We start from the raw sequence: 17384 nt of genomic DNA, 5'->3' as shown, positions 1-17384 counted from the left end.
CTTTATTCACTTTCCAATGGGCTGATATTTTGAAACTTCAAATTAAATAAAGCAACTCTTCTCTGCTTAAAACCCTTTATGATCTTCCAAGTGCACTTTTTTTAGAGAATTTTAATATTTATTTATTTTTTTAGTTCTCGGCGGACACAACATCTTTGTTGGTATGTGGTGCTGAGGATCGAACCTGGGCCGCACGCATGCCAGGCGAGCGCGCTACCGCTTGAACCACATCCCCAGTCCCGAGCAAGTGCACTTTGAATATTCTAAATATTTTAAAATTATATGCATGCTGTTTGAAGTCTGGTGGAATACGTGGTGGGCAGGCAAGTGTTTATTCACGTGAACAAGTCTCTATGTGTGTGGGTCCATGTTCACCTTGGTCGTGTGTCTCTGTTCCTGGTCAGCCTTATTGTTGGGGACTGGGACCCATTCATGTCTGGCACAGAGTTGTTTTTAAATAGGTGCTCAGTGAGACCTCAGTGGAGCAACAGAGAAACTTTTCATGTTCCCTAAAACTTGAGCTCCTCAAAGGCAGAGTTTTGGGTCTGTTTATTGCCAAATCTCCAGATCCTTAAGGAGGAGCTGGCATAGAATAGTTGCTCAAAAAAGATTTGTTGAGTGAAAGAATGAATACATGAAGCAGTTACAATAAGTAATCTATAGATAGGCTACGCCATTCTGGCTCTTTAGAAATCAAAGGCCTCAGATGGAGAATCTAGTGATAGGCCAACATGGCAAGGTACAATTCCATTTTGCCAGCCAATTCATGTCCAAGAAAAGACGGGGTCCCTCAGGACCCTGTCTCACCTCTAATATCCTTTCATTATTATGATCATGTCACCGATCATCTCTGTTGCCCTGACTCTGATCACACGCACCAGTAGGTAACTCACCAGGGGTGACCCTGATCCACAGCTTCAAATGCTGCGCTCCCCTCTGAGCTGGTACGCACAGAGTGAGTTGCCAGATTCTCATTCTCACAGACTGAGACAGGATCTCAAGAAGGTCACCCAAACCATACACTTAGCATAAGGGGTTATTCACAGGTGTACTCTACTCTGGACAAGTTATATGAGGGGATGACTATCACTACCTACTCCCCAGCCCCAATGTTTTAATTGGCAAATTATAATTATACCTAACAATGAGATTCACTTCCTTTCCCAAATTCTTTTTTTTTCTTCTCTTTTTGTACCAGGGATTGAACTCAGCAATGCTTAACCACTGAGCCACATCCCCAGCCTTTTTATTATTATTTTTTTGAAGACAGGTTCTCACTAAGTCCTTAGGGCCTTATTAAATTGTTGGGGTTTGGAACTTGCAATTTTCCTGCTTCAGCCTTCCTAGTCACTGGGATTGCAGGCATGTATCACTGTGCCCGGCTCCCTTTCCTCAATTCCTGAGCAGCAAATTCAGTTTTGGAGATGAGTGTAATCACCCTCAAAATATGGTGTTAAATCTGACTGAGAATGTATCATGAGACCTATTTCTCCCTGGCTCAAGCTTGTAGATTTAGATGAAGAATATGGGCTTTGGGATAAGATGGGCTGGATTTAAGCTCTGACACTGGTATTCCCTGGCTGGATAAAAAACTTCCAGGACCTGAGATCATTCATCCTTTTTTTTTTTTTTAAACTCATTACCATCTACCCGAATCTGAGGAAGTATCAACTGTGGCAAAGACTGTGTCCTCTAAGCACAGAGTGGGGGGGAATGGTCTTTGTACTTGAGAAACCTCTGGATGACTGGCCTGGCTGGGTTTTCTACCATGGCACCTCCGCTCAGAATTCTCACTCTGTGTGGGCCCTTCCTGATCCTCTGTGACATTCAGACTGTCCTGGAAGTTTCTCTTAAGCCATTCACGCTTCTTCTCAATCTTTTTGTGAAGGTCATTTCTCCTACTCAGCCCGTAGTGTTGGAGTTCGGAGGACAGGCTCTTCCGTCTTCTTTTTTTCCTCCTCTGTGGTTGGATGATCTACCCACCCCCAAAGCATTCATGCTACCCCGTATTGTGATGGTTTCCAAATCTAGAGCTCCATTCTGACTTTCTCCTGAGTTCCTGAATCATAGAGCTAAACATGTTCTATACTGGCTTGGATGCTCTATAAACATCTCAAAATTAATGTGATCAAGCCCCTGGTCCTCTCCTTACCCTGCTGTTCCCCAACCAGTTCCTACCTGAGTCTTCCCTGGTTCCACAAATGGCAGCTGCTGATATGCAATGATTGTTGTAGAAACTTGAACTACAGCAACGTGGTCCTCAGCGGTTTCCTGCTCCCTTTCTTGCTTGTTCCTTTATCCAGTCTCCACACTTTCACTGGAGTAAGATCTCAAATATGCAAATCTGAACCTGACACTCTTCTTAAAAATCTTTGAGGCTTCATATTACTCTTAGGTCCAAAGTTAAGATTCTTACTGTGCCAGGTGCCATGGTGCATGTCTGTAAACCCAGTGGCTTGGGAGGCTGAGGCAGGAGAATCACAAGTTCAAGGCCAGCCTGAGTAACATATTGAGGCCCAAAGCAATTTAGTTCGAACCTGTCTTAAAAAGGGCTGGGGATGTGGCTCAGTGGTAGAGGTGGGTTAAATCCCTAGTCCAAAAAAAAAAAAAATTCCTTACTGTGGTCTCTGAGGCCATGTGGGGTCTGTGTCCATCTACACACCTCCTGTCACCATCTTGGGCCTCATTCTCTTTCTCTTTGTATCCTTTACAGCAGGCTTTCCTCCCATATCAGTACCTTGGAATGCTTTGTTTTCTGTTTGTAATTTTTTCATCTTCTTTTCACTTAGGCAATTCCTAAATTCGCTGTTTTCTATACTCTGGAATGCCCCTTCATCCAATGTGACAGCATTTAGAATTATGTTTTCACTTTTACTGGTGTTTGTTATACTGATTGTATCTTTTGCTAGATTGTGTGCTCTAAGTGCAGACCAGTGTTTGCCCATTTACCACTGCATACTAATACCTGGGATGAACTTTGGCATGCAATATTTGCTAAAAAATGCATGTTGAGTAATAGATTAATGCAGGAAGCTTGCCTTACTATTAGACCAAATTTTATCAAAGGGGAGGAGATTTTAAATGATTTAAAGTATAATACCGACTCTGAAAACTGCCTGGATTTGAGGCTCAGCTTTCTGAATTGTACATATATCCTTCCTCTCTACTGTGGCAGATTCGACATCTCTGCCCCCCTGCCTCTGCAAGTGCCCTACATTGGCCCCAGTGTGTGCAGCTGCCTCTGACCAGGCCAGGTTGGGAGTGGCCAGTAGAAAGCAGAGTGTATCTATGGCCATTAGGGGGCGCTGTTGGAAGAGAAAAATATTCCCAGTGGGTTCTATAGGAGAGCAACTAGCTGGGGAATGAGGAGACTGTGCAGCTACCTGCTTTTTCCAGCATCTCCAGGAGAGAAAGAAGAGCAAGAGTGGACAAGTCCAGATATGCGGTCCATGGACCAGTTGTTCTGAGGTTAATGATGGCCGTGGGGTAGAAAAAGTGGGAGTATCCCTGAGTATCCCACCTGTCTGAGTTGGGATCTGCCAGTTCATGTTCCACAGGACCTGCCTGCTCATCTAGTGACCCCTTCCCCATACCCATGGTAAATGGGGCTCTGAATGGGACCAGCACCTGGGCACTAACCCCTCTGGGACGGCAATGTTACAGAACAGTTGCTGGGGCTATAAGATCTTCCAGCAGAGGGAGCTTAGCGCGCTTTCCCTCTGTGCTCCAGCATCATGTCTCGCACACAGGCATGTGATTAGGGCAACCGGGCATCTCAGTTTGTGGGGTGAATGGGTCCCTAGGATGCAGGAATTTCAGTGTGAAAATTGGGACAGCCCCAGACAAAACGAGATGAGTTGGTTGCCTTATTAATAAGAGAGGTTCCCAGGTTGTGGAGAGCCATGCTCACACGTGACTGGGCGACTCCCGGTTTGGGTCTGAGGCCTTCTGGCTGTGTCGGAGCTTTCCCGACCCTCTCCTGATCAGAGAACCCGTCCGTGTGGGGGTGTGATTGACCACTGACCCCGGGGGCCAATCACTGACCCTGACCTTGGAGTGCGGCCCCCCTCAATCTTCATTGGATGGAATTCTCCCCTGAATTTCTTGTTCCCCAATAAAAGGCTACTCCCTGGTGTGCTCGCTCTCTCTCTCCTGCTAGCCCTGAGTAATCCTTGCTGCCCTACTGGGTGGTTCGAGGTGGGAGCCAGAGAGGGGAGCCATCTAGGACTTGGTCATAGAAAAAGGTAACTGAGTCTGTGTGTTTATTTCGATCTCTGCTAGCTAACTTTTATGCCAAGAACCTCATTAATGAAACCAGTGCGATGGTCGCATGGTGGACCAGGTGACTCCACAGATTAGAATTTTCCTTTGTCCTTGTCATCCACACATAGGCAGTTTAAGAGGGGGCATAGACCTCCAGGAATAGAGCAGGTGCATGGAGCCCAAGCGACAGGCACAGACACCTGCCTTCCTGTATACCTAGGAAATGGGCTGGACATCATGGAAGGCTCTCTGGAGGAGGCAACTCTGAAACCTGTGGGTTCACAGACACAAGACAGGCTGAAGGAGGCTGAAGTGGATTGTTGGGTGGAAAAAGAAGTGCGTCCCTTGGGCATAGAGGATAAAGGAGACTCAGAAATAGAAATAAAGAAACAGAAATAAAGGGTAAAGAGTCTAAGATGGATGCCCGCTGAGAAGACTGGTCTTGGAAGGCAGTGAGGAATTAACCTAAGGTGCTGTTTAAGGCTGAAACATTTGTGGTTCCCCAAATATATTAGGAAAGCTCCAAACTGGGGGAGTTACTGCCCATCACTGACTTGTCTTTCTTATTTTTTAGTGTTCAAGTTGTTGGTCACATGGTCTTAAAATTTGGGCCCTCCAAAGAGCTTCCCAGGAGTATTCTAGAAGCCTATAAACCTTCTGTGTCCTGACTTTGGGGAATACCTCCTGTTCATGGGATACTGCTTCTATAAGCAGCCCCTGCCACCATCAAACGGATCTCATTTATAAGGAAATTCTTAAACTGAACCCAAATTTATAACATCTGCCCATGGGTCCCAACTCTGTCTGTTATGGTTTGATGGAGGAGTTCCCCAAGAGCTCATGTGAGAGACAAAGCAAGAAGGTCTAGAGGAGAGATGATTGGGTTACGAAAGCCCTAACCCAATCAGTGAGTTAACCCCCTAATGGGATTAACTGAGTGGTAACGGAAGGCAGGTAGGGTGGGCTGGAGGGGTGGTCACTGGGGATGTGGCCTTGGGGTATGTCTTCTCCCCTTGGCAAGTAGAGTCTCTCTCTGCTTCCTGATCCTCATCTGAGCTGCTTCCCTGCCATGATGTTCAGCCTCACCTCCAGCCTTGAGGTATGGACCTCGGAAACTGTGAGGAAATACACTTTCCCTCCTCTACAATTATTCTGGTCAGGTCTCTTAGTCACCGAAGTGAAACAGCTGACTAAAACATTGTTCTTTGGCATGTCACAGAAATAAAAGGCACGAGAACTATTTGAGGACAACTCTCATGCTCCCTAGGATACTTTCTTCTTCAGACTAAATAATATTTCAGCAGTTTCTGAGATGAAAATCTTTCAGCCATTGTGCTACTTGTCGGCCCCTCCCATGCTGTCATAGGGCTCTAGAGAGGGCAGGGTGCCGTGGCCCAGGGGGCTCTTCATAGACACCTGTGGAATGAATGGGTGAATCCATGTCGCCCTCCTTTGAACTTGTGTCCGTCTGGATTTCTCTCTCTTGGTACGCGGAGCCCACGGTCCACTATTGATCACCTACTGGATCAGCTGTCAACTAGAACCTCTGACATCTGGGACTCTCCTGGTCATGCTCCTTCCCCCTTCAGGGCTCCAGCTGTCACCTGTGGCCTCTGGACTTTGTAGCTGTGGTCTGAGTCCATGTCATTAGGGGCCAGACCCCCAAAGCCGCAGTCTGGGCAGGGGCTGGGTCAGAGCTCTGTGAGCGCAGGGAGGTGGGGGAGTTCTCAGGACAGCTGGCCGCTTGGAGTCTGTTCTCCTATCTGCCATCAGCAGGCCCATCCCCTTCCGTCTGCTGAGGCCTCCTCCGTAATCACCAGTTTGCTCCTCTATCTGATACGGCCAGACTCTCCCTGCCCATCAGTCTCTACTTCTCTCCACTGTGGTTGTGAGATCTTGGGCTCCAATCTGTCTTTAGTGTCAGAGAACAAAGACATTTTTGGGGCTTGAGCTAAGCTAGAGACTGGGTCTATGAGCCTCCCTTAGTCCAGTCAGAAGCTTCACTGCTAGGAGAGTCTCTCTGCAGGTCTTGATCCTGTGGAGTAGTTGGGCCCCGAGGAGTAGCTGGACTTTGGGAGCAGCTAGGTCCTGGAGAGCAACAGGCTTATTCGGAGGTTGGAAAATGAATGGAAAAACCAATTCCCACCAGCCAGGGAGGCCAGAGAAGAATGACTCAGGGATTTGAGATATCCCGGAGATTTGAGGAAAGGTGTGGCCTGCAGAAAATAGAGCTTTCAGCTCTGCCCAGGGATGCCGGCCCCCTGGTTCACCATCTCCAGCACCTGGAACCGTGCCTGGCATTTGGCGAGTGATCAGGGAACTTGTGGGGTGGAAGAATGAGCCAATGAGGAGACAGTTACTGTGAATCGCTTCTGTGTGTCATGGGCACTTTTGTCAGGCAAGGAAGGGCTCTGTTGAGGAGTCATAGCAACGTGGTTTCATCACTCCCTGGCTTTATGAGGCCAGTCAAACCCCTGAACCAGACCAGCGGAACTCCCTGAAGCCGCTGTTAGCGTTCCCTTAGAGGATGTCCCCAGAGCTCAGGGCCTGGCCCGGCCACCCGCAGACTCAGTGAGTGTGGGATGCTCCGTGTTGCCTTTTGAAATCTTCCCCCACAGAATGCCACAGTTCTGTCTTATTCCAGAATAGTCTCTAAGATGGGGAGGCCAGTCTGATTCAGAGCTGAAAGGTCCTCAGTTCAGCCAGACATCTGAGACATGGGCTTCGGGAGCCTTCAGGGAGAGGCTGGCCTGCAGTTTCTCCTCACATGGGCTGGGTAGGGAGTGTGGCCAGGGGATGCATCAGGAGCCCCTTCACCCCTCAGGTGGCTGGCCCTTGACCTGGCCCTTCTTCTGGGCCCAGGTCACACCTCTGGACACTGCTGAGCAGACAGATGTTTGGCTCTTTCAGGTCAGGCCTGAACCTCCCAGCCCTTTCACACAACCTGAGGTCACAGCCTATGCTTCCTCCCCAGGCAGAAGAGTGACAGGGTACAGCCAGGTGACCTAGGCCCTTCTGGCTTTTCTGAAAGCTGGCCACATGGCAGGGCAGACAGTTTTGGTCCTCAAGCCTGTTCTTCCCAGAGGCAGGTTTAGTTCTTCCCTCTCACACTGATGTTGTGCGTGTAGGTGTGTGGGTGGATTTGGGATGCGTCTTGTCCGCCATTTCCCTCCTTCCCGTGTCAGCCCTTTCCTCCGAAAATCAAGACTCAGAGAGGGAAGATGTTGTAGAGGAAGTAACCCTGGGTCTGGGTTGAGGGTGGCTGGTCCCAGCCTCCTTCTGAGCTTCCTCCTGGGTGAGCCTTGAAGAGGTGGTGAGTGGGGTGGTCAGGCACCTGGAGGAAGGCACCTGGTGGGGTGGTCAGGGACCTGGAGGAAGGCACCTGGTGGGGTGGTCAGGGACCTGGAGGAAGGCTATGGTGGGGGGTCAGGGACCTGGAGGAAGGCACCTGGTGGGGTGATCCAAGGGCACCTGGAGGAAGGCTCTTTTGTTGTCCCCGTGAGATCTATTTTTTTATTCCCACTTGGATTTCCCTCCCGAGTGGAATAAAATGATGGCCACAGGGACATCAGGTAATGGGAGGTAGAAAGGAACGAGCACGTGTCAAGTCAGAATCAGACTCAGGATGAGCTTTATTGTATGTGTGTTACCTTCACCAGGGAGAAGAAGGTAAGGAAGCTGGAGAGCAGACCAGCTCACATCAGAGGGACACAAATCACATCGTAAAGAGCGTACATGGTGAAAATCAAGGGCCCCAAACAGACCTGCTAGGAAGCTCAAAGATTGGCAAGGACCCAAACATCCCATTTGTATTTCTTTTTGGGCTATTTGGACTCAATCATTTACATGTTTTTGTTTCATTTTTTTTTTTAAAAAAAACACACCCAACATTGCAATGTCCACTCACTGGCTATCAGGATGCAGAGACAAAATGACTTAGCTTTTGATCTCTGCACCACCAACCTCCTCTTATGGACACCCATGGTCGTGGGTGGTGATGATAAGTGCAAAGTCCATCATGTTCAGATTGTTTTGAGGCTTGAATGAGTGCCTGCCGCTGTGGAAGACGAAGGAGTTCTTGGTCATCACAAGCCCAAGTTTAGGTGGATTTTTGGCTCAAAGGACTGTGCTTGGCTTCAGTGGCGTCCCTTGTTACCCACACCATTTCTACATTTGAGACCTGCCACAACGGCGGAGAACAATACTCATTCACGGAGGCTGATGAAACACGGAGAGAACTGTCTTCAGAGACACGGATCAAGTCCTGGAATACTGAGGAGGCCAGAAGGCAAGAGGGTACATTGCCCACAGGGACACCCACAGGAGAAGGTCACCAGAGCAGGGGCTGGGGTTGGATTTTTTCTGTTGGCCATCTTCTTGGCCCCAGATGGCATAGGAGCAGCTACTTTCCCTTGCCAGGGGATGAGCCCTTCTCCTGGACCTTCTGAGGGCAAACCTCCACACACTTTGTCTGGGCAGGCTCCTGGCACGGCTCCACGCACTGAGGCAGACATGGGTCTTGGCACGGAGGTAGGCATGGGTCTTGGCCTTGTTGTGGGCAATTTTCTTGGCTTAACTCCTGGCACTGAGGAAGACATGCCTCCTGAGCTTGTGCTGGGCACTTCTCTTGGCAGGGGTCCTGGTGTGGGGGGAGGCACACCACCTCAGCCTGGGCCTGGCACCGCTCTTGGGTCTTTTGCAGACACGGAGGGGGTGCACACGGCTGCTTGCACTGCTGGTCACTGAAGGACATTTTAGGGTGATTTGTAGGATCTGAAACAAACACAAGCTTTGAAATGCCCTGCATTAAAAGTACCAGACTGGAAACAGGCATAAAAAGTTGAGAGTGTCGGGGAATAAATGATTATTAATCCTTATTTCTCTTTTCTCTTTCTACCACTGTCTCAGTTCCTTGTGACACCTGTCTCTAAGCTGGAAATAGACTTTTGTTTGGATAGTCATACCCCGAAACCCTGGTCTCCCCATAGAACTTACCTTTCTATTCAACTTGGCTGATCCTTTTGGAGTCAGGTGAAAGAGACTAGATTGAACAGAATGGTTTGAGAAGCCCAAGAAATGGCAAACCACTTCAAAAATCAGAAGAAAATACCCTGCAAGGGAGGAGCAGAATAGGGGCTTCCCAAAGATTCAGTAGGAGTGGGGGGGAGAGCGAGTGAGCACACAGATGTCCCCACTTACCTGTCTTCAACGAGACTCAACCAAGGACCTGGATTGCAGAACCAGGCAAGGTGGGGACGTTTATATAGTCCTTGGTCTGGCTTCCTGCAGGACCAACAGGCCACGTGGGTTGAGGTCCTAATTGTGGAGTCATCATAACGAGCTTCCTCTGAAATCACGAATGGTTTGAGTCACTGCTTGGGATGCCTGTTAATCAGCCTGTATTTTGGCCTCTGGGTCCTCACCAGACCTCAGCAGGGAGGGGCACCTCTCAGATCTTTTCCATCAGTGGCAGCAGGAAAAGAATGTTCATCAAATGTTATCTCAGTCTGTTAAACCAGGGTTGAAGTTCTTGGTCTGCCCGAACCAGCTCCGGATGTGGTGAAAGATCAGATCCCCCTGGCTCATCTCATCTTCACCAATGGGAAGACTTTTCTAAGGCCCAGGGTCTGTCTGGGCCAGGGGATTACATGACCTCTTCATGGAGCCTGGAGAGTTATTCTTCCAGACCCAAAGAAGATGGCGCATCATGTGGTTCCAAGCAAACCAGGGGTCCACAGTCTTCGGGGTAGAGTGATTTTTTCTGCATAAAGGTCCTGAGGGAAGTTGGAGTGATTTGTTGCTCTTGGGCTGGGAAGTGGGGTGGAGGGGATGAGAAAGGCGGGAGAGGGCAGGCCACCGTCGTCTCCTCAGCCTTGATTTATGTCAGACTTCTGAAAGTGGAGCTGCTCATGGGGTTTTCATAGTGACCCAGAAGACAGGTTGGAGCAAGGTCAGTCTGTCTCCTTACTTTCTGGAAAGCTTTTTCTTGGAGTCCAGGTCAATAAAATCCAAGGGATGAAAGGAAAAGTTTCAAAGCAAACACACCCAGTTTTCCCCACCTCTACACCCTGGTTGAGTCCACCCGAGGTGCTGTCCTTCCCTGTGTCTGCTGAAACGCTGAGTGTTCTGAAAGTTCCCCTCGGGTCTATCATCACCCAAGAGCCTTCTCTGGTTTCTGAAAACCAGAAATAAATTCCTCTCTTCACGAACTCCTAGAGCATCTATTGTCTGTGCTATTTTTATGTCATGCATTATTGCTTTTAGGAATTCCAGTTATTTGTGTGCAAGATCATATTATTTTCCTGGGTTGTAAGTTTCCAGAGCGTAGAAGCTAGGCCCTGGGTATAGTCAGTGTAAGAGGATGGAAGGCAGATGAGTACTGATGTGGGGTGTGGGGGACAGTGGGCAACAGGGGAAGTTCTCCTTTAATGGAAAATGGATAAAGATCAGTAATGGAAGACGCCCCTCGTCCACAAAGTAGAGGCTTTGTGTTTGCTGACTTTGACCAAATCCCAGGGACTTTATAAATGATGATGCTCCACTCCTCTCATGAACTTCAGGTCCAATTAAAACCTTTACTTGAAAGAGGTCGGTTTAGGTCGTTTCCTAAGAAATAGGTAAAATAAGGAGTGCCTTTGACTGTTTTTATTGGTTTGGGATACGTGATGACTGAAAAGTTCTTAAAAGGTGAGCTGGGGAGACCAAGTGGTACTTTGGGCTTTTAGGACTGGTGCAGGTAGGATCGATGGGCCGCCCTTGGTGACCCGGTGCGAGACAGAGGCCTGGGGAAGAACGTGGAATTCCTGTGGGTCCATCTGAAGATCCAAGGTCAGCTGGGGACTCGGGGTACTGCACAGGGTGGACAGGCTCTTCTCCTTTTTCTTTTCTCTCCCTCCCTCCCATCTTTTTCTGTTTTTCCCTATTCTTTCTCTCCCTCATTGTCTCCTTTGTCTTTTCTGTGGAATGGGGTTTAAGAGACAGAGCAGCTCTCCTGGGTCCTAGAGGGCAGGAGATTCTTTACCACTGAATTTATTTATTTATTCTTTCAGTCATTCGTGGCCTGGGTTTTAAGCAGTTCACAGTTTCCTGAAGAAGATAGGAAGAGGCCAGTCCCCACGTCTCAGAAGGAAAACCCCTCATTGATCTTGAGTGGAAGGTCCCGGAAGACTTCAGGAGAAGAAATATGCGCTATGTCTTACTGGACAGCAGGAATTACCTAGGCAAGGACCGCGGACAAGGGCATTCCAATCAGCCTTGAAGAAGGAAGGAGCTCTTATTAGGAGGCTGTTGAAGTACAGAGGCCCAGGTGAGAGGAAACGAGAATCCGAGGCTGACTTAGGAAAGGCATGGGTGATGAGTGGGGGAGGCCTGATTAGGATTTCCAGAATTTTCTGAAGCAGATGCATAAGAGAGATGACCTTGCTATGCCACATACACTTCTGTGGCTTTGGTTGAGCCCAAGGAAAAGTAGACTAAGGAGTGATGAACAGAACAATGGAGTAACTAGGTCATGTGAATCCAGTTAGATAAAACCCGGAGTGTGACTTCCCTAGAAGGCTTTCCTGCCTCGCATTGAATTGATTAATGATGGAACATTTTTAAAATTGACCCCAAAAGTCCTGTGGAAGGCAGAATAGTGGCCTCCCAAAGTTGTCCACACACTAGTCCCTAGAATCTGTGAATGTGTTGTGACCTTGAAATAGGGAGATTATCCTGGATTATCTAGGTGGGACCAAGGGTACTCACAAAGATCCTTAAAATGAGTTTTACTTGGCCGTAAGGAAGGATGAAGATGTGTTACTTGCTGGTGAGTGGATGGAACTGAGAACATCATGCTGAGTTGAACGAAGCCTAATTTAGAAAGCCAAGGGGTGGATGTCTTCTCTTATATGAGGAAGCTAGAGGGAAATAAGGAATTCAAAAAGCGGGGGCGGGGGGGTCCTAGGAAGACAGAAGGGAGACAGGGAGTTGAGAAAGAGGAATGAGGGAGAGGGAGGAGGGATGGGAAAAGGGGGGAACTGTGGGAGGGGGCTGACCAAACTGTGCTACATGCAGGAATGAGCAGACCACAACAGATTCCACTTTGATGTACAACTAGAATGCATCAATTAAAAAGTTAATAGAAGGAAGACTAGTGGAATTGAGGAAGGGAATCGGGGAGGGAAGAGGGGAGGGAAGGGGTCATACTGGGGACTGGAACGAAGCAAATTCTGTTATATGCATTTATAAACATGTCAAAATGAATCCCACAATTAGGTCTAACTGAAAAGCACTGATTAACAAAAAAGGAAAATAGAGTGGAAAGAGGGGGCATAAGAGTCAGTGTCCAACGTGAAAGACTTACTTGACTGGCTACTGTGGACTTTGAAAAGGGAAGGACAGCATGGATCTCCAGAAGCTGGAGCAGCCTTCTGGCCTCTAGAGCTGTAATACTGTACATTCTTGATGTTCAAGCCATTCCCTTTGTGATAACTTGTTATAGCAGCAGTAAGAACACATACATCTTCAATGTCTGAGGCTCTGGGGAACTCTGAAGGGGGAAGTCAGTAAACAAGTGAAATCTCATCTTAGCATTCCCTCATTTAAAGTAGATTTTCTATTGTCACAGCAGTACCCTCAGTCAAAGGCTAGCTTTTGGTAAAGGAGACACAGGCATCTTGAAAAATAACTGAATTCTGGGCCCAGGACTGGCTCTATTACATAGAGTATGTGTAATACTGAGTATGCACCTTAGCTTCCCAGAGCCTCAATTTCCTCCTTTTCCATATACACTGAGACTCAGGCCATAGAGCTACATACAGGATGTTAGTGCAATCTTATTGGTTCAGGACTCACCTCCTCCGTGAAGTCTGTCTTGACTGCCCCAGTTCTCCTTGTGCTATGTCCTTTACTGTCACTTCAACATTTGGTCTTTGATTTGTACTTTTCTAATCAATGTGATGCCTAGACAGTGTGTTACTGTCTGGCTCTATCGGTGTAAGATGTATGAACTCTTGCCAGTCACTGATCCTCTCTGGTCTGGATTTTTTCCCCCTTTAGTACCAGGAATAAAACCCAGGGCCTTGTGCAAGGTAGGCAAGCGCTCACCACTGAGCTATATCCGCAGTTTTATTGTTATTCAAATACAAAAGTTTCAGAAGGATCCATTCCAGCTCTGACATTCTGTGACACTACAAGGTGATCATGAACGGTGAACCCAGGGATCTGTGTGACTTTGTACGTGGATGCCTGTGTGTATGGCCCCTTCCTCCTTGATGGGGTTATAATGTTCCCACAGAAAGACCCAGTCTTTCATCCTCTGTATGCAGCAGGGGCCCAGCCAGGTGGCTTTTCCTAGGTACAGAACGGGAGTATTGGGGGTTTAAGCCCCTCAAGAACCAATCTTAGTGGCCCAGTATCGGGCTGTGGCTTGAATAGCTTTGGGGAGATCGCCCTGCCCCCCAACATCTTGATAAGATGGCTAATTAGTTTCTCTGGCTGTCCCCGGCCCTCCAGGAAGATTGGGGATAATCTGATTTAACGCCATCTGAGATTTCAGATTTCAGACTCTGGAGCTGTCATTACTGGGAGCCAGGGCCTAATTAGGGTCAGCAGAATAGACTCAGGTGTATGCAGGACATTGTTTTTCCCCTGTTCCCATCAAATAACTATCTGCTTTGTTGAGATCATAAAAGTTCCCAGACTCCTCTGATTCACTTGGCTGCATATTACAGGGAAGTGGGCTGATAAAGCCGAACGGCACAGAATGCCGCTCATCCTGTCTCCCGGGGAGCAGGTGCCTCTGGAGAGCTTACCCAGCTTGTGAATTCCTAGGCGAGAATCCACCATTGCTCTCCCTTCCCTTCTCTTTGTGTCACCTACACAGGGGGTGTGAGTCAGAGCCGTGGGTCCCAGGCTCCTGGGACCAGGGGGGATGTAAGAGGCCACATGATTCCACTCCCTTGTTTCAATCTCAGCACGTGCTTTATACGAGAGGCACGGAACGCGCCATCACCTGCAAATGCTGAGGCCTCGTTCAAGGTCATGTTGAGAGCGAGACACGAGTCTGGTCTGCACAATGGGCATCGCTAAGTTGGGGAGTCTAAGTTTCAAAAAGACATCAAGGATGCAGACCCACCGTGGCTCCTAACAGTTTGGGGAACATGAGAAGATAAACATATGTACATGTCTTCACCTTCAGGGGACCAGGGACCCCAGGTTAAGGGCCCCTGAGACAGGCAATGGGGAGAAATGATATTTCCAAATGGCTTAGGTTTGCTGTTGGACTTCGCCCTTTTCCCTTTTGATCATCTTAAATCTGGGTTAGAAATCTTAGAGTCTTCTGCCAACCAACTCCCCGTGACTTAGTTGTTTCCCTCTCTGGATCTTAGCTTCCTCACTTGGTCACGGAGAGTCCTAAATGCCACATGCAGTTCTGATAATTCAGAGATGCAATAGTCTCCCTCTGGCTCCTCCAAGGAGCCTAACTTGGGAATGGAGTAGAGGGAAGGGCTCCCAACTCTATTTGCCTTCAAAGACCTTTGTCGCCCCTTCCTGGAATTCCCTCCTCCTCCAACCTGTGGCTTCACACAGCAGATGGCAAGCAGCCCTTGCTCAGGTAGACGGGGCAGGACTCTGTTGACTCAGGTTTTCAGGTATTATTGGCACCTGGCTTTCTAGGCTCAGTTTCCGGTGCATGATTTTTTTTTCACATGATCACTCCACTCTCATCCCTCGATGGAACTTCTGTCTCATCCTTCAGGTGAAGATGCTGAGACCTTTCCTCCCACTGAGGCTGAACAACTTTCCGGGGCTACACAGTGGAGTGGGTCAGTGCAGAGCTAACTTGATACTGGTGTGATGTCACGCTCTTTCCCTTCACCATGCTGCTGCCTTCCCAGGGGAGAAACGGCTCCGGGAAGCCTGCACGTCCCTGGAGAGGCCAGGCAGGACCAGCATCTTGTGGCCTAAGGAGAAGGTGGCCAAGGAAGGACTGGGACCAAGACTAGGCTGCCTTTCTTTCAGCCTCAGGCCCCCATCGTCAGTTCCTTCCCCTGTCTTCCCACTGCCAAATTCTGAGGGTGACCATGTCATGAGGCCGGGGAGCACAGTGGACAGAAGCTTTGTCCAGGGCCACTCACTCCTTTTTGGAAAAGTGCCCCCAGTGCCACTGAGAACCTACTCATTTACTGTTACTGATTGTCGGCTTCCTGTGCCTGGCTGTCATCTTGGAGAGGGTCAGGTCTAGGAGGAGAGTCAGCTGATCAACAGATGACCAGAACATGGTATGAGAAGCATCCCAGGGAGGAAGGTGTGGATGCTGTAAGAGCTCGGGAAGGGACCTCTTGCCTGCCCCGGGGTGGGAGGCGGAGAAGCTTCTTGGAGCAAGGGACCCCTGGATTGAGTTAGAAGATGAGGATTTCCTCAGCTGGATCGTCAGAGGAGGGCTCAGTGGAGGAAGAACCGGAGATGCACGTATACAGTCGGGAAGGCCAGAGGCTCTGGCGTGGGTCTGAAATGTCAGCAGAAACCTGCCCCTGGCCTGCCAAGTCCTAGAAGGAAAAGGGGAAGTGGTGGCTAAGGCTGCGGAAGGAGGCTGGGGCCCTCGCCTGAAGACTTTTGTAGGACGGGTCAGGTCATTTGAAGTGCTCTGTGGGCAAAGGGGAGGGAGCCTCCTTAGAAATATAAGAGGGGAGTGTTGTGCCTGGTTTTGAGCCTTAGCAATGCTCTTGGTTGGACTCAGTGGAGCTAGAGTTGGAGGAAGCTGAGCACCGAAAGCCTGGTAAGAGCTTCCAGTGGTGTGGGAGAGAGAGGATGAGGGCACTTCCGTTGGAAGAAGCCACCGATCCTCTGTCTGAGTGGAATTCCTTTTGAGCCCGGGAGAGAGCGCATGGCTCAGGAGGTGAGAGGAGAATGTAGGTTTCACACATCTGGAAGACATATCCTGGCCTACATTTTACCATCAGTTCAAGTCTTCTAAGACTTGAAGACTCTTTCTGTGTTTGGCAAATGGCTTTGCCATATTTACCGATTTTTTTTTTTTTTTTTTTTTTTTTTGGCTGAGCACCAACAGCTGTGACATCGAAGCAGGTATGACTTATTATCAATGAAGTCTTCCAGAATGGGCCTTTGCTTGTGCCCCTGAGCTGGGACCTAGGGTCACGTGGAAGCAGGGCAGGAAAACTAGGGGCTGGTGTGATAATGACCTCTATCTTGCCATCTCCCCGGGTGCCATTCACATGTGGACCTCGCAGATGCCACTAAGGTCTCTTTCAGCTTCAAAGCCAGACACTCTCGTGACACTGTGCCCAGCCCTGTGAGAGCCTTGGCTCAGCTCAAAGCCAGTTGCTTCCAGCTGTCCAGGTTTGGAAAAGCCTGGAAGGCCTCTTATCCAGGCCAGCTCTATTCTTGCTGATTCTTGAGAAGGTACAGTCCAGGGGATTCTATGGTGGTGTCTCCTTTGGGGACTGTCTGGCTGGACCCTCACAACTGCTTTGCCACGCGAGGAGGAGCCTCGTCCTGCCTTGCCTCGTTATCTGTGCACCATCTGGTTGGTGCTCCACAGATCTGGTGATGTCACTCTTCGGGTGTTGCTGATTTACACGGCCTCTGCTGTTTGAGGCGGAGCCCTGCTGACCGCCGCTGGGGCTTGGAGTAATTACAGCATTCTGTGGAGAGGCGGAACCCTCATGGCCTGCTAGCCATCTTCCCCAGAATTGCCTTTGATCCGGTTCTTTCCCGGGAAAGTAGCCATTAGAAGATGTCTATCTTTGGTTTCATGGACACGGGAGAAATAAGAACGACATGGCAAGGAGCGCTTTCATGTTCTTAGAACTGCCTTCCTCCCAGTCTGTGCCGCGAGTTCTCAGACCCGGAAGGCCTCAGCCTCTGACCCATGTTCTCAGGGAACCCCCTGGAGGCCCGGGGCTGAGATCCTATGCCAGGAGGGAGGGAGCCAGGGTGAGGTCCCTTCCCCAGGGTGCATGCTCCCTAGGTGGTGTTTTTCCCCAAGTCTTTCCGAGACTCCTGGGGGACCCCTCTGAAGTATCCGTGTTACAAAACAAATGAAAGCACATTGATGAGAATCCAGGAATCAGTGAAAGTGAAAATACTTGTCATCCATAACCTATAACCCTCCAATG

The 17384-nt window shown here is 49.1% G+C and overlaps 2 protein-coding genes across 2 annotated transcripts in view; both read right to left on the bottom strand.

Moving 5' to 3' along the window:
- LOC308655677 (uncharacterized protein) overlaps positions 1–17384 on the bottom strand; it is a gene marked incomplete at both ends in the record, with an annotated part of 357743 nt that overhangs the window by 27849 nt on the left and 312510 nt on the right. The window lies entirely within an intron of this gene.
- On the bottom strand, positions 8580–9016 carry PRR9 (proline rich 9; the record flags this gene model as incomplete). Its single annotated transcript, XM_081305789.1, has 1 exon — positions 8580–9016. One exon carries the CDS (start codon positions 9014–9016, stop codon positions 8666–8668), a length of 351 nt encoding a protein of 116 aa, XP_081161915.1. The 3' UTR covers positions 8580–8665.

The sequence above is a fragment of the Spermophilus citellus genome, assembly GCF_964194105.1.
Source record: "Spermophilus citellus genome assembly, chromosome: 9".
Taxonomy (NCBI): domain Eukaryota; kingdom Metazoa; phylum Chordata; class Mammalia; order Rodentia; family Sciuridae; genus Spermophilus; species Spermophilus citellus.
This window is presented reverse-complemented; position numbering and strand designations above follow the sequence as displayed.